We start from the raw sequence: 23,739 nt of genomic DNA on the forward strand, positions 1-23,739 counted from the left end.
TGCCTCTAAAAGCCTATAAAACAGATGGATGACAGGAAGGGGATGGTAATGCCCAGCAGTGGGAGGCCCTTTCTAGACACCTTCCTGAGTCTGGCTTGGACTCTGCAGGTGATTCCAGTGACCAAAAAGAGTTGATTGGCCCCTTGCCCTTCTGCTTCCCTGAGAAGTGAAGAATTATTTTTCAGCACTTTAAGTGTTTTTTTGTTGGTTTATTTTTTTTCCCCCTCAAAAATGGGAGTCATAGATGTTTTCAGGATGATTATGATAAGGGGTTTGCCCTTGAAATATGCATGAAGAAAAGGAATTGCCAGTGTAGATTGACAATGTGTTCTTAAGCTTCTCTGTAGGTTGTACTGTGTGGGGGTTTATAACTGTTAAAGGGACTTGGGATTTTAGTATGCCCTAGACAAAATGTTCAATAAAACTAGAAAGGGCACGGGGCATGTTTTGCCAGCAGCTGTTAGGCAGTAGTAGTGTCTGATAATTATGCTAATAAGTGGTAGTAAAAATCCTAGGACTCTTCAGTTTTGGTGACTAAGCATTTCTGAAAGCACCATTTTCTCTAAAATGTCAGTTTATATTGTTGATTTGGTGGGAATCTTAGTATTGCCCAAAGTATTTTCTATTCTGTTTTTGCAGTCCTGTTGTATTTCATCCCTGCCACAGCTTGTGTATCTATTCTCAAAGTTAATGTAAAATTCTTCACACTACAGTAAACATTTTTGTTTTCCACATTTTGAGTCTGTGCAAGTGACGTTTATCTCAAATGCTGGGAACCAATCTTCTCCCACAGCAAGTTTAGCCTCCAAATGTCCATTTCCAGCTGAAGACTGCAGGCTGAGGTCACATTGGTGTTAGAATCCATTGAGGTACGTGGACAAGTGGTGCCTTTTTCCAGCCTCCCAAATCCCTGCATACGTGGCTCACATTTTATTCTGAACTGTGCCACAAGCCCAGAGCTTCAGTCAGGCTCTACAAAACCTCCTTAGTGCAGGAGGAGGGAGGTATTCTGTTACACAAGACCTCTGTACTTAATGCTGCTGAAATCGGCTGTAAAGCCGTGCAGAATTGGAGGCAAGGAATCCTGTTTTCATAGAAAAATAGATTCCTCACATTATAGCTGTTAAGCTGTAACTGTGTTAGACATTTATATGTTTACGTCTTCTGAAGACCTTAAGGCTGAAATCTTTCACTGCCAGCAGTTCCCAGGCACAGAAAATGCTTAGGAAAGAAGTCTCTGGTTCCAACTTCTGATGTGATCATGACTTAGTAAAAAGCTGGGATAGACAGTATTTAATATGAAAAGCAGTACAGGAGTGCCACATTGTATTAAGTGTTTTTACTTAAACTGTCATAGCTGAGCTGTTGTCTGTGCTCCATTCAGTTAGAAAACTAGCAGAGGCCTTTGAATCTCACTTCTGCATACCTCCCAGTCAACACCTGTTATATTTTCCTGGGTTCTTTGAATGGTTGTTTTGATGGTGATTTTTTTTTAAATTTTATTTTTTAACCTCTCTTGTAATGAAATTTCTCCTTGTCTTGCCAGTTCAGACTGGAAACCCAAGCTTCCCACACTTGGGCACAATGAATTAATTTTTGTGTGTGCTGCCTTGCCTATGTCCTGATTGGGTTCAGCTCCCAGCTGGGTAAAACCATTGATCTGGAAGTTTGAAAGAGTGTGGAACCCCCTCTGCCCTTCCTGTTCTATCACCCTGCTGCAAGAGTTGGTGAAAGATCATGGTGCAGCCTTTCTCCTTGGTGAGCCCCAGACTTGGCAGGTAAATCTCCCTTCAAAGGTGCAAGCAAACAGGCACAACTGTGTGTCTAATAAATTAATGGAAAACTCATTTTATTTTAAACTTCATAAAAGCCATAATTATAAATATGACAGACTTAAATGAACATACATTGCTATGGAGTACAAGCAAATGAACAAGCTTTCTCCAGTTACTTTTTACTTAAGCTCTTCATGGATTCTGAAGGGTAAAATGATGGTAGCTGCCTTCATGGGTATAAAAATAAGCCTCTGGTGTATCAAAGTATACATGGTTGCTTCATCTGCCCTGATGTGAGAATGTATAAAGCAAATGTTAACCTAGGAGTTCTACTTCTCTTTGGTATTATCAAACAATTTCAGCGTCCTTTTAAATGAAGCAATGAAAAACTCTACTGTAAGTACACACAAACTTAGCTCTAAAGAGGTGGCTGTTCAAAGGCTGCAGAGACTGTGTGGTTAAATGCATAATTACTGTACAAAATAGTTACATGAAGCTTGCAGCAGGAGACCAGGACTGAGCTCAGACTCACAGTGTGGGGCAGTTGGGATGGAAGCTGTTGATAGCATTCATCCATGGTCTGTGTCTCACTGAATCTCTGGGAACTGAGGGATTGGATCAACCAAGGGCTAACCTGTGCTTCCTAACAAAACAAACAGAACAAACTATGTTCTCTGTCATATGGCTCAAAAAATGCTAAACAGTACAGGGGAAAGTAAAACTTAACTTAGTGGCCTGAGGTCATGTTAAAATCTAAGGGTCAGTTCACTTTGCAATAAGTTTTTCAGACTTACTTGTGCAAGATATATGAAAGTATGTATTTGACAGAAAATACTAAAGCAAATCCTAAATGCTTACATCAATGTTTTTTCTTAAGAAAAAAGGATAAGAAAATTTTACTGTAAAATTAATTTGCCATAACCAGAATCCCTAGGCTGCAATTTATATGGATATTTTGTAGTACCTCTTAAATACTTCACCTGAGTGTACTGTCCTATATCTGAAGGGAAGTGCACAGTGATGGCATTCCAGTACCCTATGCAGGTGCAATATTTGAATAGACTTTACTTTATATAGATAAGATTGACACTAAACTTAAGTCCTGTGCATTAATGGGGATGAGCCCAATCCACTGACTGTTCCAGATGTGTAAGAAATATTGGCATATCATGGTGGGACAGGATCCTTTGGCCTTAATGTCTTTGCCTGGCATTAGGAAAGTGGGTACATTTCTTACTTTTCAGTACAGTTCAGTTTAAGTTCTGCACAGTAGGGAAGCTGAGCCTTATGCTCTCATTTCATGCAGCATAAGCTTTGGCACTAACTTGTGCTCAGGGGGAAAGAGAAAGAAAAACTCCTTCCTGCCGGATTGAAACCAACTACTGAAGAACAACAACAGATTTTCCTGTAGGCAAGTCTACCAGCTTGATCTCAAACAGCAGAGACTGTGCAAGAACTTGGTGCTGAAAGCTGGCATTTCTGGCATCTGCCTTTCATACTGCCAAAAAGATGCTCAGCTGAGACTTCCTCACTACCTCCAACTCTAGAGGTGATGAGATACATGGAGGACCTCACTGCTACTCTGGTTTAGCCTCAGATAAAAACTTAGAAACCTGTAGGGAAAATGGGAGTTGAATGAAACTTTCATATTCTAGGGGTGGAGCAGTCTTTGGCACATACTCCAAAAGCCGAGTATAACCACAAAGAACTTAATCTGCTTTATTCTCAGCTTGTGCTTGTGCTGTTCCTTCTGTTGATTTATTGCAACAACCATCAGAAACTTCCCTGCAAAAGAAGGTAACTCACTCTGTGACAAACTTGTCACGAATTCCCCAGCCCCAAACCAGATGGCCTCTGAGAGGACTGCAGTCAGCAAGGCAAGTGTTCTCCAAGGCAGGAGCTATCCCTGCCATTTCAGTGCCAGACACTTGTTAAGCAGCTGTCTGATGAAGGACATGAAACAAAAGGTTCTTCTACTTTCTAGAGAGGACTAATAGCAGATTTCTGTGGGAATAATTTTAGCCCACAGCTATTTCTGCTGCTACTATAGAATATGTTTTCAGTTTCCCAATGGCCAAATGACACCTGTAACCCAAAGCAAGATTTAAATTCTACCTTTTTGCTTGGAAAACTGCCAAACCAGTGTGAATGGCAGCAAAATTCCCATGGCTGTTTTTAAAAATACCCTCTCTCCCCATTGTGAAATATTGTAAATTTTGTAAAAATTACAAAATTTAATCCATTTCAGGATCTGTGAGGCAGCTGGTATTAAATAAAAACTTCTCATCTTGAATCCTCTTCAGATAAAATGTATACAGATCTAGAGGAAGAACACGTGGTGAGGGGTCTTCTAATAAAATAACTTGTTCTGCATTAATCCCACCTCCACTATTTTCTTCAGAACTCTGGCCCTGCTTCTATTGATGACACTGGCCCTGTGCTCAATTCCTTCACTGGTTTCAACTTAAAAGGAAAAAGTATCTTTTCAAAGATGTCTTGCATAATGGAATCAGCAAGTGCATTCCTTGCAGCTGTGGTGTATTGGGAGAAAGGTTTAAATGATCCTTCCCTACAGGCCACCTACTTACAAAAGTGATGAAAATAAAATACTTGCTGAGTTGCTGATGGTGGGCAGTTCCCCATCCCCCTGCACCAGCGACTGAGAGTACCCTCAGCAGATACAGTGAATCTTACAGGGGATCTTCAGATGAAAACCTTTCACAGCTGCTCAGGGAAGGCTGTGATGCACTGCCTGGTCACTGTGCTGGATAACCTCCTCTCCATCCTGCTCATCAGGATCAACCTAGCTCTGGCAGATGGCAGGAAGAAAACCACAGAAGCTCCTGCTGTATTATGTACTAAAGTCATACAGATATGAAATCACAGCTCTCAAGGTACACATAACATGAGCAAAGCAATTGCTTTGCTTTTAGAAATAGCTAAAGCTGGAACCTTCCTTTTCCTGTACTCCTATATACATATTCCAGAGAAGCTGACACATGGAATACTACTGGCTCAGCAGTAGTACATTTACATTTAGATGGGAGAACCATAGATAGCAGCACAAATATGTAATAAAAGCTATTTGGTCCTGAGACTGAATAAGCAGAATACACAAGAATATTTTTTTCTTATATGTTTACTTTTAAGAATAGAATCTTTAGCCCATATACCCTGTATGTGGGGAGGAGGGAATTTCAATATTAGTTTTTCTTGTAACTCACTAGACTTTGATTCAAAGTGTGGAAAAACTGCAATAAATTGAGTTCTTCTTCTGCTGGTTCATTTGAATATATGCATTTTAGCCTATTCCCAAGCCTGTTGAACATTGCTCACTCCTGGACCATAGCAGCAAATCCACAGCTAACTGCCTGCCACAATTACCTGGCAATCTGACATTCCATGCTTTTGGCTGCAACTCAGGATGTAATTCTCTTTTGTGCAGGTGTAATAAGGGTTCTTCACCTGTTCTCAGGCTGTAGGACAGGTCAAAACCATCTCCTTAAACAGCACTGCAATGTTCTGTCTCCTCACTGCAGCTGTGACACCTTAAGAGGAGTAGTACTGTTAAAATCTAAGAAAAAAGGCCCCTCTTGTTGAGGCAGGAATGTGGTGGGGATAATGTTGTAAACTCCAGCAAAAGTGTTCTCCACCTCCAAGTAGCAAAATCCACACCTATGATAAAGAAAAGTACCTGTTAGAAATGAGATCTAAAGTATGTTTCAAACCTCTGTACAGACTGCATTAAGTGTTACCTGTAGTCACCACTGCTTTTTTTCTGAAAGCCATAGGAACCAGGATCTCCCACTGTTGAGACGGTGACCAGTTCAAAACCAACGCTGTATTGCCTGCAAGTGACATGGCAGACTTGCTTTAGATGCTTGGCTCATCAGGATTATCATGAAGAGGACTAGTTATTAAAAACTATACAGCATAACTGAAAGACACCAAGAAGTTTTGCCACATTTGTGGAAAAATGTAAAGTCAAATTTACCATGACATGAATGTAGTATTTGGAGGAAGACAGAACTCAGTTCAGGTTTAGAACTGGACTGCAGGGAAGATGCCTGCTAGAAGCTGCCTGTGCACTCAGGCAGGCAGAATTCAAGCAGTTAAGCTTGTGACACACTCTTGTGCCACATGGCACAGATCCTGGGGTGTGATCAGGTTGCTATGGGAGGACTCAGTGTCAGTGATCTCAGCAGAACTTCTCATGTTGCAATACAACTTGGGACACTTTGTCTGCTCCTGTTAATGCATGTGACAGGCACCATTGCCTCTGTCCTTCAAACTACCCAAATATGATGTTCAAGTGCAGGAAAAAATGCAAAGAACTGCTCAATTCATGGAACTGTGCAGCCACACCTCTGCCTTCATCTTCATTTCATGAGAGAAGGAGTTTCCTCAAAGAGGAGAGGAGAGATAGAAAAGTTCTGTCACGTTGTAGGGCTCACTGTGCAGCTTTGCAAAGGATAAACAGTTAATTGTAGGTCAGGAGATGTTGCTATTCAGAAGTACTGAAAACTGGTATTTTGAGGTAATCATTAATTGTGCCAAAGGAATTTGGCCTGCCTAAGTCTACTTTATGGCACATTGATATCCAGCACTTCTCCTGGCCTGCTACTAGCAGAGTAAATGCACTTTCAGAGGTGTTTGAGAGCCATAAGGGGTTAGTATCTTGCATATTAGCTCTACTACAAAATAAAAGAAATTATGATCATAAGTAGTTTTAAGAAGAAATCCTTTATACCTTCTTCCCTAGCTCTCCTGAGACCCCAAAACATGAAGAGAAAGGAAGGCTGCTGCTTTCCTTATAGGTCAAGGATTTCCCTCAGTAGTTAACGTATAGATTTAAAACACTATTGATGGTAAAGATAGAAACAAATAGTACAAAATCTGAGTAAACTCCCACATGTTGTTTTCTGGATTTTCCATGAGCTTCCCACCCTCCCCAAGGGGATAGTGACAAAGCTTTATCTTTGGCAGGCAATGCTTTCACTGTATTGATGCACAATTATTTTCTACAAACCTCGGTCCCCGTAGTTCAATTAGCAATGGTCCATTCTTGTCTAGCTGGAATTGATAAATTGGGTTATTTTTGTAGGTGTCTCTGAAGTTTCCACATCCTCCAGCACTGTGACCTTTCCACTGTCCATTAACCTGAGAGACGTCAAAAGTACAGAAAACAGATCCTGAGGATTTCTATTGCTTATATATACACACAAACAAGACTAGAGGGTCCTCTCACTTTGACTTTAGTGACGTCTCCTAATTTTCAAAGTGAAGTGCCAGATGGTGTTAGGCATTCACAAAGTCTCGTGCAGGTCCCCCTCCCCCTCAAAGCCTTACATTCCCTCCCTGTACTGTATTTTTCCAGCTTACATGAAACAAGCACTGAGTGACTGTTTCTGACTGTGAGAAACTGCAGCTAACAGAGGACCCACATTCCCATCTATCCCATGCCTACTAGACTACACAGGTTATCTTTTTTGTCCTCAGACACTCCCCTGTTGGATTACATGAGAAACAGCAGCAATACAGGGAGTACAACGCCAATAGTGTTGTAACTTTGCTTTTAAAGATCCCTGCCTCCAGCCCTGTCCATCACCTCTGTGCACTCTGAGAGCCAGCACTGCAATGACAAGGACCACAAGATAACCACAAGGACAGATTCTGCAAAGATAATGACATTCAAGGGGAAAAATGCTGCTCAGACTTTGAGAAGCAGCCCATCTGTTTCCAAGTTCCTCTTGCTAGTCATCAAACTGAAAGGTTAGACTCGTAAGGCATGCCAGGCATTCCCACAGATTTATAGCTGAGATCCATCTCTCCTGCTACTTCTCTCCTGTCTCTGTCAAAGCAGCAAGGGGCAGCATTTTCCCTTTTGATTTAATTTCTCCACTCAGTGCCCAAACCCCTCTAACCTGGTAAGTAGAGAAGTGAGGGGAATTTCTCCTCCTCCCATGCTACTACCCAGGAACCTAAAACTGCTGTGTGCTGCTGAGCTTTCTAGCCCTTTCCCACTTCTGCTGCACTTAATTCCAGCATCACATCAGGGCTTGGTGAGCTCCAGAGGTGACCACTTGACTCCAATATAGGACATCTAACAGAACTTGTTTTTACTGCTAAACTGTCATTTAGTTCTCTGCTTGCTTTTGAGTGTGATGACTGCTAAGCCATCACCAAACAGGCATTAAATACAGGTAACTAACTTTTTGTATTCAGTCCTAAAGACAGAACTGGCATTGGATAGATAGAACATACCTTTTTTTTTTTTTTGAGTACTAGACAGACATGTTCAAATAGTCAACAGAAGTTTTCTACATACTTAATTCTCTTTTCAAAAATATTACAACATAAAATGGATGTCCCTCCTCAAGCAGGCTTTTCACCTTGAATATTTTTGACCTCTTACTTCCTCAAAGTAAGCCCAGTTTTTAATAGCTCTATAGGACAATGGTTTCTGGAAGAACCAAACAAACCATCTTGCTGTTCCCAGGAATCTCTGTTCACTCACCATTCTCTAGAACAGGTTTCAAGGGACTGTTCCAGAAATACCAGCTGCTATGGAACATTGTCTGAACTCGAGAGCCATGCTGCAAGCCAGCAATGTCCCCCTGAGCACACAAAGTAATGCAGTCCTGCTTCAGGCACAAGTGTCCTAGAAAAGGGACTGTTCCACTTGTTTCTCTCTTCCTGAACAAGTGACTGTTTGGACACAAGACCTCTGACTACAGTAGGATTCCCCAGGGAATGCATGGTAGGTATGGAGGTAAAGCTGCTGGTTTATTCTTTCCTGAGGATAAAACTGCTAAAACATGAAAATACATGCAAGTTACTTTATCCTGTGAGCTCTTGGCTATATTTATACTTCAGCTGAAGGTGTAACTGCAGCTCATGTTGACAGCTGAAATAGGAACGGCTACTGGCCCCAAAACTGCCTGAGCTTCTGACCTGGTTTCAGTCAAGTTTCTCACTCTCCCCCCTGTTCCTATACTCTCATGAAGTGTACAATGGATATACTTCCTTGATCCTGTCTGGCAACAGGAGTGCTTGTTCCAATTGTTACAGACCCTAGAGGTATCTTTGAAAAATTTAGGAACAGGTAATGTGCTGTGATATTGCAATCCTAAGTTTGTTTCTTATGGTCTTGCTACTGGTGCCTTTGGTTTGGCATTGCTGATTTTGTCCCATCCTGCCAAGAGTTTTTCCAAGAAAATCATGCAATTCTCCCAAGGGTAAATGAGCAACACTTCTGGGGGGTTTTCACTCTGCACCATTACTAGCACAACCTGATTTCTGCAGAGTGATGACTTATTAGGGTATGGGTTGTTGTTCCAAAGGCCAGTCTGTTCTACAAAGGCTTTGCAGCATGTCTGCAATGGCACAGCTGCAACAACACACTCTGTGCTGGAGGTGGGGCAGTAGTATCAAAATATATTTTAAAACCTTGTACATCTCAAATATGGAAAAGCCAAACCAGTGATGCATAAAAGAAAATGTTTCTTTACCCGTTTGGAAATGGTGTAGGGTGTAGGAATCTTGGAAAAGGTGAACTTGCACAAGGAATACACCTGTATTGTAAAAGAAGCAGCAGGTTACACATTTAATTTGCATCTTTCAACAAAATCATGACAAAATTAAAAGAAAACAGAAGTGCCCCCACAACATTTTTAGACACTTGTTCACTTCATGCCTGTATTACCAACCAGATGACCCTGTGTCAAACTCAAAATTCAGAATAGTGCTGGGACTAAGACTTAGTTCTACTTAAAAACCCTGCCCCCTACCCCCCCCAAAAAAACCCCAAACAAATAAACAAAACCCAACAAAAAAACCCAACCAACAAAAAAAGCAAAATGGAAACAATCTGCACTTTACTCTTTTTCTGTGAAAAAAAAATCTAGCACTGATCATTATGTGACTCAGCAGTTAAGAGAAAAAAACCAAATCCTAAGTCAAGACCTAGAGAAGTCAAAAACCTTTAAATCTTAACCAGGATCTAAAATAGGTTTAATTTGGATACATGGAAAGCCCATGATCTGCCTGTACATAGATACTTTTTTATTCTAGAAAGTAAGAGTATTTTTCAGCTGACTTCATTACTAAAATTTTGTTACTACAAATGGAGAACATTATCAAACACATCATCCAGTGGGGCTGCTCCATCACTCATACCTTCCCTCCCCAAGACAGCAATATTAATTCAGAAATACCCTTTTTATCAAATTCAAAAACAAAGGACAGTTTACAGTTTAACTGCTTAGATTCATTATGAAACAACAGCACATACCCTGATGGTGTAGTGGATGGTGTTTTGTTTCTCATACTGGGACACCACTAAGGTGAATGTATGGGAACCTGGAGAGGTCAGCTTTATCTTGGTCAGATAATGAGGACTGTTGATCCGAATACCATCAATATAAGGAGGAGGATCAGCTGAAAAAGAAAAGGATGAACATTTTTTCCTGACCAAAAATACCCCCAGCTTTGGCAAACTTCTCAGATTAGACTGAACAGACCCGAGTGCTCTGAACAGATGAGAGCCTCAAGATTTACATATAGAAAGGACAGTCTTAACATCAGCTACTGTTTTCAGGAGAGGTACATCACACATGACAAGACACAAATTCTGTGCTTGAAAGTACAGCTTAAATCCCAAGATGTGCAAGGACTGCTTATCCATCTCCCACCAATGCCACTACTCAAAGAAGACTGCTGTAATTATGTTGAAATTTCAAGAGAAAGATAATGAATGTTTAAGCACTCTTTGAAAATCTCTGAAGTGTCTGCTCTTTCTCCATTAGCTGGACAGTTCCAGAATGCCAGCTGCCAGAACTTGGGCCACCTTGTAAACAATACTCCAAAACATGTTAATTCCTTTAACTAAACCACACACACTTTCTGTCCCTCTCTCTTCAAATCCCTGTGATCATTACACAGATGTAGCTGCATCCCAGCACCAATGCACATGTGGTACTTAGAAAGACGCCAAATGTTTGCTTTTATAATTAGACAGTGTAATTTGTTATTTGGCCTCTAATTGGTTCTTTCCAGACTTCTTTTAATTTCAGTGAAGCAGGAACAAGTCCAGCCAATTACTTCAATAGGCCCAGGATCAGGTCCTTTTATTTTCTTCCACAAAGCAACATGGGAGAGGGGAAAGGATTAATATAAAACAATAAGAAGCTTAGGAATGGGAAATCTCGGCCTTGCTGCCAAAGGATTAAACCTCTTTGTTCTCATCTCACTTTAACAGATGGTTAAAAATAATAGTGCAGCTTGACCAATCTATTTCCATGGAAAAAGGTTTTAAACAAGTTTGAGCTCGTGAGATCAGAAGTTTTTAAGAGTTTGTGTAGCAAGACAAAACATACAAATTGTTCAGTTTTTGGTGCTGGTCTTGTTAGGCTGTCTCCTTCAAGCACAACTGAACAGTTCCCTCTGCTATACATTTGTGTTTGGGTTTGCTCACTTAAGGACATTTTCAGTGAGACTTGTGTAAAATAAGCACTGTTCCAACCACCAGGAACACCAGAAGCAACTTGGGCATTTACTTCTCCTCACAGAGGAGCTCTTGCAAAACCAGATGATGTCAGGTGTCAAGAGATCTTTCCACAGAAATACTTGGGTTCTCAGGGAAGCTTGGATTCTGGGGGAATTGGTCAGCAGAGTTCACTGAACAAGATCAGATGCAAACAATGCAATGCTCATTAGCCATTCCAATAGAAAAAGTCCCATAAATCCCACTCTTTGGTGAAAAAAGCTTTAAAATCTACTGAGGGAGTTGTTGCATGAGCAGCTACCTGAATGCAAACCTGGTTCTAAAGAGGTTCCTATCTGTAAAAGCAACCGGCCAAATCCCACTTGTTTGAGAATGCACCTTCACTGAATAATTCCAAGGAATATTTCTAGCAATCTTTAACTTAACAGCAACCTCTAACTTAACTTCTAGCAATCTTTAACTTAAAGAATAAATAAAAAGATGATCTTACTAGCTCTACCTTAAAGTTTCAGCCTATCCATTCAACCTGGGCATTACCTTTACACCCTGTGTCTCAGCCTGTGTCTCAGATCTGCTATCTCTCCTGAAATAAAGCATACTTGGCTACATCACAGCTACAGCAAACCACTTCTCCTCAAGGTGACAAGAATCTGACATATGATGACCAAGAGATTGGGATAAAATTTGAACATTTTTAACATTCCATACCTGATACTTGGAAATAAGTTGAAGTGTTCACCTATATTTCATAAGCTTGCTTAGGTATTATACTAAGACAAGTTCATGGGACAATTAACCCTGATTATTTTCAATCTGTGGAAGCTGTAGAGCTTTAAATAATTTCACAAATATAGAAAATAATTATGCTACCAGAGAAACTAACACACAGCATCTGATCTCTCTAAGCATTAACTACTGGCACTGAAAAATAACCAGAAAAAATGAAGAAAATGATGCATCAAAGTAAGTGTCAGCAGGACTATGTAGACCTCTAAAGAGTGCTTACAGCATGTTTAGAATAGCCTATTCCTTCAGTGTAGACTTTAAGTAGGATCAAACAGAGTAAAACAATGATTTAAGAAGACTGACTTCTCAATGAGGCATCTAGTTTTAAAGAAAAAAGGGCCTTTCCTCTCCACAAAATTCTGTGTCCTTCATTTTATTTATAACATTAGCTTCTGGACAATTAAGGCACACTAACCTGGATAGTAAACTTTTTTGCCATCAGTCTTGTACACAACCATTGTAATGAATTCCCGATTGTGTGCAAAGTCATCCTATTAAAAAAACCACAAAAAACCACGAATCAGAATTGTGATATTCTGTGAAACATCATGAATGCTTAATCAGAGTCAAGAACACCTTCTACCATCCCTTTTGATCAGCACACAATATGATGTGATATTTGTATTTATTGGGATGCCCAACAGAATTCTTTTTAAAATGCCTGAAGTAATCCAGTTCTATTAGTAATCCACTAATAGAACTTATTCAGGCCCCAGGATTCAAAGTTACTTCAGAAGCTTTACAGTGGAATAGAATCACTTAGCTCAAATTTTACTCTGTTTCAATTGGAGGTACATGTACCTGCTGAATTAAAACATTCCACATGTATACAGGCATACACACCTGAACACAGGCAGTAACATACTGCCTATGAAATAATAAGAGAAATAACAAGAGAAAGCCATACAGAAAGATGTACAGAAGCTGTGGCAGAGCTTGCAGTGCAGAGCCAGCACCTTGTCAGTGATGTGCCTGCTGAGCAGGACCCAGACAGCAGCACCACCCTGTGGGCACTGCACCTCCAGCTTGTACTGAGGGTTGTTGGCCAGGCTGTAGGCGTCCTTCACCGGGCCCTGCTTTGCATCCCACGTGCTGAAAGTGACACAGACACCTTATTAGACCAGTAGGAAACTAATTTGTGCTCTGAAACGAGTTCCAAATCCTACACATATGCAGAGTGTGATATCATCAGTAACAAGTTACCAAAGCCCAGTTTTCTACTGGAATCTATGGCAGTGGTTACATAACACAGTCACATCAGAAGCATTATCTTAGAACCTTGTTTATAAATGAGTTCATCACAATACATGTATGATAATGAAAAATACTAAATACAAACAGCCTGACTGGTGACTGCAACCACAGAAAGCACAGAAAAAGCTGAACCATTTAAGCAGCCTGGGCTACACAACCATAGCCATGATTGCACACACCAATATTAAATGAAAAAACACCTACACTTTTGTAACTGTAAAAATCTAACATCTATCTATCTATCTATCTATCTATCTATCTATCTATCTATCTATCTATCTATCTATCTATCTATCTATCCATCCATCCATCCATCCATCCATCCATCCATCCATCCATCCCTCTATCCATCTCTCTATCCATCTGCTATGGTTGGTTTCAAAAGCTTGCCAAATTTTTTTCCTCCTTTTTATTTTTTTACTGGTGTAACTTTATTTTAAAATGTGCCCTGTTTCATGCTTGTAAGGGTGCCCTGCAGGAGTGTTGAAGATTTTTGAGGTGCCCTACTGCAGAATCTGCCTGCTGCCTTGTGAAGTGTCTAGACAAGAAAAATACACTGAGAAAAAAAAAGTGCTGATGACTGAACACAAAGTGTGGCACACTGGAAGCAGAAGTGTATACAGCCATTCCTAAGTCTCCTTGTCCCTCTCACACTTGTAAAACTGAACAGCATGTGTGGAAGGCTGCATTACAAAAGTTCCAAATTATCACCACTGTTACTTTCCATTTTATGGCAACTGCAACTGTGCTGAGGCTTTTCCCTACACAGAGGGAAGACAATCACTGATAATGTAAGGACAGACAGACCAGTAGGTGAGCTCTGACACAGCAGACACATTATCTCATCTTGCTGCATCACCACAGTGTATTTTAGAAATAATTGGAGTGCAAAGATGGAAGGAGCCTTTATAGACAAGCTCAGCAGTCACAGTGTGGATGAAGGAGCTTGTGCAGAGCTAACACAGGCAGGGACAGGGTGGAAGCAGTGCCAAAGTGCAGTCTAGTGGAGTGGAAAAGTACAGAAACCCTTGCTTTCCAAAATGGAGACACATATACACACACATCCTCAAACTGGGAGACAAACCCCTGAACGTAATGGGTATTTGGCAAGAGACAGGTATCACACTCAGAAAATAAATCAGCAGGAAAGGAAGACTATTTATGATAACTACAACTGCTCAAATCCAGAACTGGTTAAACCACCCTGATGTCAGTGAACACACCCTGTAAAGACAACACTTGCAAGTGGCCAGAAAAATGATTTCCAAATAATAACTAGGTCACTTAGGCACTGTCTGGGACCTGCTTAGAGATAGACTGCACAAAAATCTGATTTTTATTCTGATAGGGAGACGTGGGACTGAGGTCAGGATCTGGTTACACAGCTGTAGCTCCACAGAAACATCACAAGGGTCACTGAGCTCCACTGATGTTACAGAACTAATCAAAAACAAAGCCTGGGCTGAGAAAGGGTAAAGTTAGGCCCAAAAAAACAGGGTTGGAATTCAAGCCCCTAGCTATAACCTGGAAGAACTGAAGGAAGGAAACATCACAACAGAACACTTACTGAGATTTTGAAACAAAAATTTTATCTTTTGGACCAACCTGTGAATACATGTAGATTCTTTGAAAAGACTTGGGTTCCAACTCAAATAAATAACATCATAGTACTGGCACAGGTCCTCCCAGGAAATCCAGAAAATGCCTGAAAAGGAAATGCTGTTATTATTTTCTTTACAGATACCTTGATTTTACTTGTTTCTCAAAAGTCTCTTTCTGAGCAAATGGTACAGCTTATGTAAGTCAACATTTCTGCAAAATGTAGTAGTAATGTCTGCACTGCCTAAATAGCAAAATTTAAACTTGCCCCTTCAAACCAAGTTAAAGCAAGAAAAAACAAATTAGTCTCTGCGAATTATCAGGGACTTTCTGAAGCTGTCAGAATGCTTTTCCATTCTCAAGCACTAAGCAGAAGGTATGAGAAAATCTGCTATTTTGAAAGAGACATCATTAGGTGATTCTGACCTGATTTCCTCTTTCCTAGGTTTCTAAAAGCAAAAAAATGAAATACACAGTCAAACAGGTTCCTGCAATTCAACAACCTACTTCAGCAGTCATCCAGCACAATCAAGTATTCGACCAACATGTGAGTATTTTCAAATGTATTTCTAAGGTACTTCATCCAACACCTAGGTCACTGGTTTTTGCACACTAAATTTGCTGTATCTTTGCAACATTTTCATGCATTTATTCTAGTTCTCCATAGCTCCCTTAATTGCAACTCCAGCCAACAACAATGCCTTCAAGCCAACAAATTCCTAGTGGAATGAACTTTTAAAATGGTAGCAGCCTTATAAATCATGTCTCTGACATGGGCAGTTGCAGATCTTGCAGCACTAAAAACCAGTAATAATAACTACACAAAACCAAGAAGGCCAAAGTGTAAATCCAATTAGAAGAAATAACTCCATTAGAATTACTAAGGTAATTTCATATAAAATTTTAACAACCAGATGCTACAAATTACTTACTAAATGAATTGTTAAATAAATAATAAACTATTATCTCATAACTGTCACAAATCCAGGACTGCTATTTTTATGTTTGAATCACAAGTTTTCATCAGGCATTTGCACAAGGCTTATCAATAAATGCTCTAATCTAATGGACTTGGAGGCATAGTGTTGTAAAACAGTGGCACTGAACAAAGGGGCTCCCTCAGAGATTTGCAGGCAGCAACTAAGACACAGTAAAAAGCAGAAACATCTTTCTGAAAGTAAAATGAAGCTGATGCACAAGAAAGATTGACTGAAATACTGATTAGAGTAAGCATGTTGATACATATTTGAAAATGCTGGAAAGGAAAAAACCCCACAGAAAGTCCATTCACATATTAAAAAGCTGCATTACTCAGCTTATTGTCAGAATGTTCTCTTTGCACTGAACTCCCACATACTGACACAGCACACTTAACCAAGGAGGTACTTTCTTGTCAATTAATTTGAGATACATATTTAACAGTCTAGATTACTTAAACCCCAGACAAACCTGAAATGACAGATTTAAATACACAAATACTTCCTAAAATTTTGGACTGTTTAGTTTCTAGTATTTGTTTTAATCTCCTTGTGCTTAAGCACTCCTTTCCTGCAGGGATTCATCACAAAGATCTGTACTATTTGAAAAGATAATGACTTTTAAAGCCTTATTACCATTGTCTATTTTCTGAGCTGTTCTGGGATCAAAGTTCAAGTATTTTTGTAAGTCTGGGGTCCAGTTTCGTGTATCATTTTCACTGTATCGTCCCTTCCAACGTAAGTGGCTCCAGGGATTTTTTAGCTGAAGAAATCGAAGTCCCTAATAAAAACACAAAGTAAAATTGTCAATTCAGCTTGTCATGGTAATTTTTACATATTGAAAGTGCTTTTATATGGATCACGAAAACACAGAATTATTACATTTTCTGAAATTTCCCAGTAGAGTCCAAGTCCAAGACAAAATACAATGTATTAGCCATTAGAGCAAAAAAACCAGTAGCTACCCATCTAGGGTAAACCTAGCAGCACATGTAAGTTTCAAACAGGAGTTTGAAAACACCTCCAGCTTCATTTGATACCTTATATTCTCTTATATCCAAGACTGCATATGCATGGGTTGGAACTAAACCCCACTTTTCTCCTTCCTCTTCAGTCATCACCCCTGTTGCTGTTGTGATAAGGACATCTCCCTTGTGAAATCTGTTCAAAAAGAGGTGAAAAAATACCTTAAATAGCTTAATTAAATCCCACAAGTTGCAATCTAACATTTGCCAGACACCATAATAGCATGTTTGGATACTGCCCATTAGCATGACCCTGCTTTATAAAAACTGGGATATAGGGGTTTTTGTCAACAGAAATCACTCCTGAAAAAAATTTGAGAAAGTTGAACTATTCTTCTTCCACAATTAAGTATACAGTTTAAATTAAAAATTATTTTTAAAATATAATTTCATATTTTCATAAACAAAATTCAGCATTTATCAACCTGAAGCTCAGCTTGTGTCACTTTTAAGATACTCTTCACAAATCCACAGCTGAGCACAAATGTGTTTTCATCACCACTCAGTCAATGACTGCATATAGCAAATTATTAAGTCTGTCATACCCTCAGGATTCTGAAAAAGAAGTTCATGCTTCTATACTTTTGTAGGTGTTTATACTCAAGTTTAGTGTTCTGAATAGCAATTGTTAATTTTGGAAGAATTACTGTTGTGAAAACACACTAACATGTTTCCAGCCTATGCTAAAAATCCAAGTTCATACTCAGTGTCCCTGGACAGATTACAGGATCACTGGACTGCAGGATCAACACATTTCCAACAACAACAACAGCAATATTCCAATGGCTAGATCCCATCCTAACTTTAGTCATACGTTCAAATTACAACACCAAAACATCTGAAAAATTGCTGACAGCTCTGAGAGCTCCTAAGCAACTGAAAAAATTCTGCAGAAAGACTCTTTTATTGTGGATGCAGTTGTTTCAGTCAACAGAAACTGCATAAAATACATAAGACACTGGCTGCACAAAACCATTTGGAAAGAAATTAAAGTACTTGGCATACCTGGCATTTGTAATTTACAGCTGTGTCTTTCACCATAAGCAAAATAAAATAATAATTTACTTTGTACCCTTAACATCATCACATAGAACTGCTATGGTAGGTCTGAAAACCAGTATTGCAGTTTTGAGAGACTTTTGCTGCTCCTCCAGGAGATTTACTGATGGGGCATAACCTTGTGATACAATTAGAAACCCTGTATTATATCTGCTTGCCAAGGACAGCAGATACAATATAGTTCTGGGGAGCTGTGTGGAAACACAGAACACATATCCTCCTTCTTTTTAAACACTTAACTGGTATATATTATACTAGTACCAGTTATAATATAACTGGTATATTGGTTTCAAACTGCTCTTCTCTGACTTTATATTCTGTTTTCTTTATCAACGAAAGGGTTATTTTTTTTTATTCATACGTATAGAAGAAGAATTCCAACACAAAATTCCCCAGTATTTTAATCTTCTGTTTTAACAAAGCCACCAACACCTCACTTTTCTTCTTCCAGAAAGCACATGGAGGTTTTATAAAGCACAGTTTGCTGTTGAAGCATCTGTGGTGACTCTACTGCTCTTACAGTGGTAACACAACAACTACACAGCAAGAATTTTAATTACTTAGGAAAGAACAAATGCCTACCTCTGATAAAGCATTCTGAAAGTGCTGTCTTTATTGAAGGCTTGATTGTCAGAGTGCATTGCAATTCTTTCAGGTATCCAACCTGTCAGTGCATGGAGATCAATATTCTGAAATGCAAGTATTCAAAGGAAATCAGAACAGATAATCCATATATAAACATATGATGTCTGTACACAACTTATAAAACACCTTGAAAGAAATCAAATACACATAAGTTACAATACAGCTCTACACGTAACAGGGTCAGGATCAAGACTAACAAACAAAAAACTCTTTGATTAGACAAGGACAACGTTTCCAAGTATCTTAAAAAAAAAAGCTGGAAAGCGAACTGATGAAATAAACTGGAATTCCAGAGCAATTGAAGCATATCAAAATCATCAGTCATGTTCAACTCTGTGATGTGTTCTATTTATTTCATTGATTTACAGACTTTTAAAGCACATCTCAGAAGCACTATTTGGTACCTTCCTATTATATATGCATTTTAAATAATTTATATTTCATTTCTAAAGCTCAGAGTTTGGGTTTTTTATTCTTTTTGGTAAAGCTGACACTGATATGTATTTCCATAAAAAGATGCTTTAATCTCCCAACTCCTTGAAATATTGCTTAATTCTTATTCTTTTGCTTTGTACTCCTCAAAGCAAAAGCAGAGACTGTAAATGCCTGAAGTGTCAATAACCACCACTGGGGGCTGGGAACTTGAGGAATTACAAATACAACCCAGCCTGATTGTAAGTAACTCTGATTACAGAAGGAAGCTGGAATACAGTGGAAAGTGGAGAGGGCAGGAAGGGTGGAGATTAAATGTCACCAGTCAAGCTGTTTTTCCAGATAGCAAGTTAGAGGATGACAATGGGAATTAAACATCGTTACTCTCACCAGCTTTTGTCCTTCAAAACAAATATTTTTAAGTGTCCTGACACTTAAAAATATGTGCTACATTTACCCCTTACACAAAGCCACATTTGTCTCCATAACAATTTTTCAAGAGGTGATGATTACTAAGTAAAACCACCAAGAATGTGATTGTCAAGACACCAATTAGCACCATGAAAAAAAATATTTAAAATTTTAGTAATATAAAGTTTAAATCACAAAGGATTCCTAAGTAATAAATTATGTGGGCTACTCATTTCAGCAAACCATTCCTCCCTAAAGAATAACCTGCATGTCACTTGTATGATGTATGTTGACTGTTTCTTTAGTAACCACATTATAGAAACCCAATGCATATTTATGGAGATGAGTGGAACAATCTGATAAACAAACTTGCACAGATCAAAGCACTTGCTCCCTCTATACAGACCTCCTAAATGTCTAGACTGTTCCTTTCCTAGCTGACTCCATTACTGATGAGGGAGAACTGCCCTATTTATTGAAAGAGTTAGAAACCAAAATCAGCAGTATTGATATGGGCAAATAGAATTTGACTTCACCCAACAGGTTCATCTAGATTCTATATAAACACTTCCTATCCACAAGCATCAATACTGAAATCTGAGAACTAAGATTAACTTTGACCATCAAGATGTCTTGCTCATTCTATTCTGATGGAATAATTCCATTAAGTACAGCTAAAAATAATTGTGAAAGAAAGAAACAGAAAAAAAAATTAAGAAAATGTCATACCAAATACTTGTCTCCCTAAGCTGTTCACTTTGATTTCACTAGAATGAAATTATTTTACCCATTATTATTTAAGTGGATTTTTTTCCTCTTAGAAATAATCTCATACTTACAGAATTTGATCCAGGAAAATCATATCCTCCCATGACCTTCATGTAAGCTTTTTCTATTAGTGACACCCATAATTCATTCTTATTATTGGAATAAGAGCAGAGAAGTTCCCCACTATGATCAACAGGTAGCTGGTCATCTATGATTACCTGTGTGAAAGGAATGAAGCATTATGAATACAGCATTTTGAAAGTAATCAGAAAATCAAACAAAATCCTCATTAATACAAAGCTTTTCAGACACAGCCAGACCTGACCATTATTCTCACATTTGGACACCTCTATTAACCTTGCAGTGGTTTGCCAAAGTCAAAAAGAAATTCCACTGCCAGCTGTTGATTGCACAGGTCTAATTGGGTGACATGTGAGTGGCTGCCTTGACTGATGGTGACAGTATACTCATATAAAGTGAGCAACAGCTACTGAAAAAGGCACTTGAAGAAAGTTTCCATGCAATTTCAAGCATAAAAAGTAAAGAAAAGCCTAACAATATTCCTCATCTAATTAGGAATCAGAGCATGGACAATGCTTGGTAGCCAGCAGAGAAATAAATATTTATTTATCTTTAAGGGAATAAATTGTGTCATATCACTTTCATAGCCTCTAGTTCCAGATTTAAGTTTCTTCTCTCTGAAAAGGAAGAACACCTCAAAGCAGCAGCTCTGACAGCATTAACATTTCTTCTTTAAATTAGGTACTCTATATTCATCATCACTACAGATTCTGACTGCGTATTTGCAGTAATCTGAAGTAGTTTCTGTGAATAGATGTTTCAGTTTCCTGTTGGCACTGGTCCATTACAAATACAGGCTACCAACACAGCCCATTCTCTGGTCAAATCCTATCTGTGCAGGAATGAATAGACCTTTTCAAAGGAGAAAAAATGGCCATTCATCCTAACAAAAGGCAGCCCTTAGGAGATATTTTGGAAAGAGTATTAAGAGCAAGACAGATATAAAAATGATACTTTCCTGGAACATTCAGATTCTGGAATTTTGCAGCTCAAGGACTTCCTGACCCAGAGGTTATATTTTAACAATTAAGAGCCTTTGAGGAGTTTCCCCTACTTCCCCACCCTGTCAATGACCACTCAACTTCTGAACTCTCGTAAGCATTCATCAGTCACTATGATCTGTGCTACAGTTAAGTATGATGTGGAGAAATACATTATTTTATGTTCTTATTCATTGCACTGTAAAGAAAATGAAGTTGTTTGTGAGTTTGTGAAGTTTAATCTTCAGGCATTTCCTCTTCTTACCAAAAATCTGTAGTTGAGCAAGGCCTTGCTTGAATTATCAGTCAAGTTATTCCTCTACGGTCATTTCATATCTACACTCTTCCTGATACCTCCCTCTATAATTTTTAATTCTTTCTAAGATGGAGTGGAAGAGTGCACACCTAATTCATAAATAGGGGATACAAGGCTTTGTTCCTACTTGGTTTTCACAATTCTGTTAAGTAATATAAGGCATTTTTTTACATTAATTTAACGTAAGGCTGTTTCTATTAATGTCCATAGAAGTACAGAAGTACAGACAGAAGAAGTATGTGGCTGCATACCTCAAAACCAAAAATGAATCTCAAAAAGGTTTAACAATTAAAAACTACTTTCCAAAAACACCTGCCTAAAGTTTTTGCTGTGCAAGCACTTCATAGTGAAGGTGATCAAGCCTTTAAAACACTTTTTGACTTTTGCAGTAACAGCAGTAAGTTCTCCCAAAAGATTTACCTTTCTAGGAACACCATTGATATGAAGCTTCACCATGTATTTACCACATGGATTATATTCTGGTTCTCCCTTCTTATTCTGAGGGTAAATTATACTGTTAACAGAAAAAAAAAAAAGAAAATGAGGAAATTATGATATAAATGACTTGACTTATAAAGATAAAAGTGGGATTAACACAGTCTATTTATAGAATTTACACTGACCAGAAATATGGCATGTTTAATGAAAAGCAACTCAAATTTAGTAAAAATAATCATGTTTAAATAGGTTTTATTTTTTCAGGCCTTGCTCTTGCTGCATCTTTCTAGTTAATATAGTAGCAAAAAGAACATAAGCAACCTAATTGTTTCTCAAACAGAAGCAAGGCAAACAAATTTATCTTATGATTAACCAAGCAGTATTTACAAATCTATAATATAAATACAGTATTTGCCTGAATGATAAGTCAAACTTTTGAACGAGAAGGCAGTGCAGAACTTGCTGCTCTTGAAAAGAATACAGATTCAGCTCCAAAAAGAACAGATTAAAACAAACAATCCAAAAACAATCACACACTGGTCTGGCAAGAGCATCCTAGCAAAGTCCAGAAAATCCATGGCAAATTTATCATAGGATGCCAATTGAGTGGAGCTGAGATAGTATTGTTAACATAAATTCCACAATGTAAAATGGACCACCTGTTGCACAGCAGCAAATAAAATAGAAAAATCAAACCAGAGGGCATTATAAATAAAGTTTATATTTAAAAAATCCCAAACAAATACAAAATCCTTCCAAACTATTTCTTATTTGTCAAAGCACATCTGAAGTTAGACTCCAGTTCTGTATACATACCCATATTGACAGCAAGTTATATCTTAGACAGGAGTTTATGAGTTTTAAAAAACTTTGTCATGAACTATGCTTAATTAGTTAAGGAATGTTTGACTGTGATTTTAGCTGGCTTTGATTTAGATCTGTGTTGGCTGAGTGTCAGAAAAAATCCCTGAGAAATTATCTAACAGCACCTGCAGAAAGGAACTCCATGAACCCATACCCCTCAGAGAACTCAATCAGCAGCTGAAGAACAAAATTCAATAAAGAATTGTTCAATAGTTATATAACTAGAGATGAATAAGATGTCATGGAAAAAGAAAGCTATCTTGAGCAAGTTAAGGAGTCAAAGGCCTATACACCCCAGAAAACCTTAATTAATACATTGCAGGTACAGTAAGGGAGCCACTTAATAGACTTGTTATGCCCCAGAAAACTTAATCAATGGTAATTGTCCAACCAGGACAGCAAATTTAATAAAGTGCTGCTTGGCTGGATAAAATTTGGGCTATCCATTAAACAAAAAGATGAGATGTTCTGGTAGAAATAAAAGACAAAAAACACCTATACCATGATGCAATACGTTGTGCAGAGTTTTGGCAGTATCTATAAAAAATCTTGGATATTATAGCATAAATAAATGTTAGAAAACTGTTGTTTCTTTGAACATGTCTATGGTGAATAAATTCATTATCTGTTCCCAATTTTGATTGATCAAAATATTTATTAGGAATGTTTGTCTAACAGCTTTTTGCTTTTAAACTTAAAACCCTTTGTTTCAATATAAAGTTGGCTTCCAGCTTAGAAGCGCTGAAACCACAAGTCCAGGGGAGATGAAACAAACGCTGGTTTTGGCTGTGTACAGCTGTCACAGAACATACTGCAAAAGCTGG

General features: G+C 38.5%; 1 protein-coding gene across 3 annotated transcripts in view; it reads right to left on the reverse strand.

Annotated features, from left to right (window-relative positions):
* Positions 1-1,823: 1,823 nt before the first annotated feature.
* The window catches only part of CAPN7 (calpain 7), a 32,357-nt gene continuing 10,441 nt past the window's right edge, over positions 1,824-23,739 (reverse strand). For 2 of the 3 annotated variants that reach the window (XM_063155620.1, XM_063155630.1), the window contains 13 exons: positions 22,034-22,127; positions 20,308-20,454; positions 18,563-18,669; positions 16,937-17,057; positions 16,533-16,677; positions 14,926-15,025; positions 13,023-13,158; positions 12,482-12,557; positions 10,069-10,214; positions 9,287-9,349; positions 6,805-6,935; positions 5,531-5,623; positions 1,824-5,450 (listed from right to left, as the gene is read on the reverse strand). In XM_063155620.1, coding sequence (XP_063011690.1) covers positions 5,306-5,450; positions 5,531-5,623; positions 6,805-6,935; positions 9,287-9,349; positions 10,069-10,214; positions 12,482-12,557; positions 13,023-13,158; positions 14,926-15,025; positions 16,533-16,677; positions 16,937-17,057; positions 18,563-18,669; positions 20,308-20,454; positions 22,034-22,127 — 1,504 coding nt within the window. In that variant the 3' untranslated portion in view covers positions 1,824-5,305. The remainder of the gene's footprint in view (positions 5,451-5,530; positions 5,624-6,804; positions 6,936-9,286; positions 9,350-10,068; positions 10,215-12,481; positions 12,558-13,022; positions 13,159-14,925; positions 15,026-16,532; positions 16,678-16,936; positions 17,058-18,562; positions 18,670-20,307; positions 20,455-22,033; positions 22,128-23,739) is intronic. The other variant, XM_063155639.1, reaches the window with a different exon arrangement.

Source organism: Melospiza melodia, chromosome 1, assembly GCF_035770615.1.
Source record: "Melospiza melodia melodia isolate bMelMel2 chromosome 1, bMelMel2.pri, whole genome shotgun sequence".
Classification (NCBI taxonomy): domain Eukaryota; kingdom Metazoa; phylum Chordata; class Aves; order Passeriformes; family Passerellidae; genus Melospiza; species Melospiza melodia.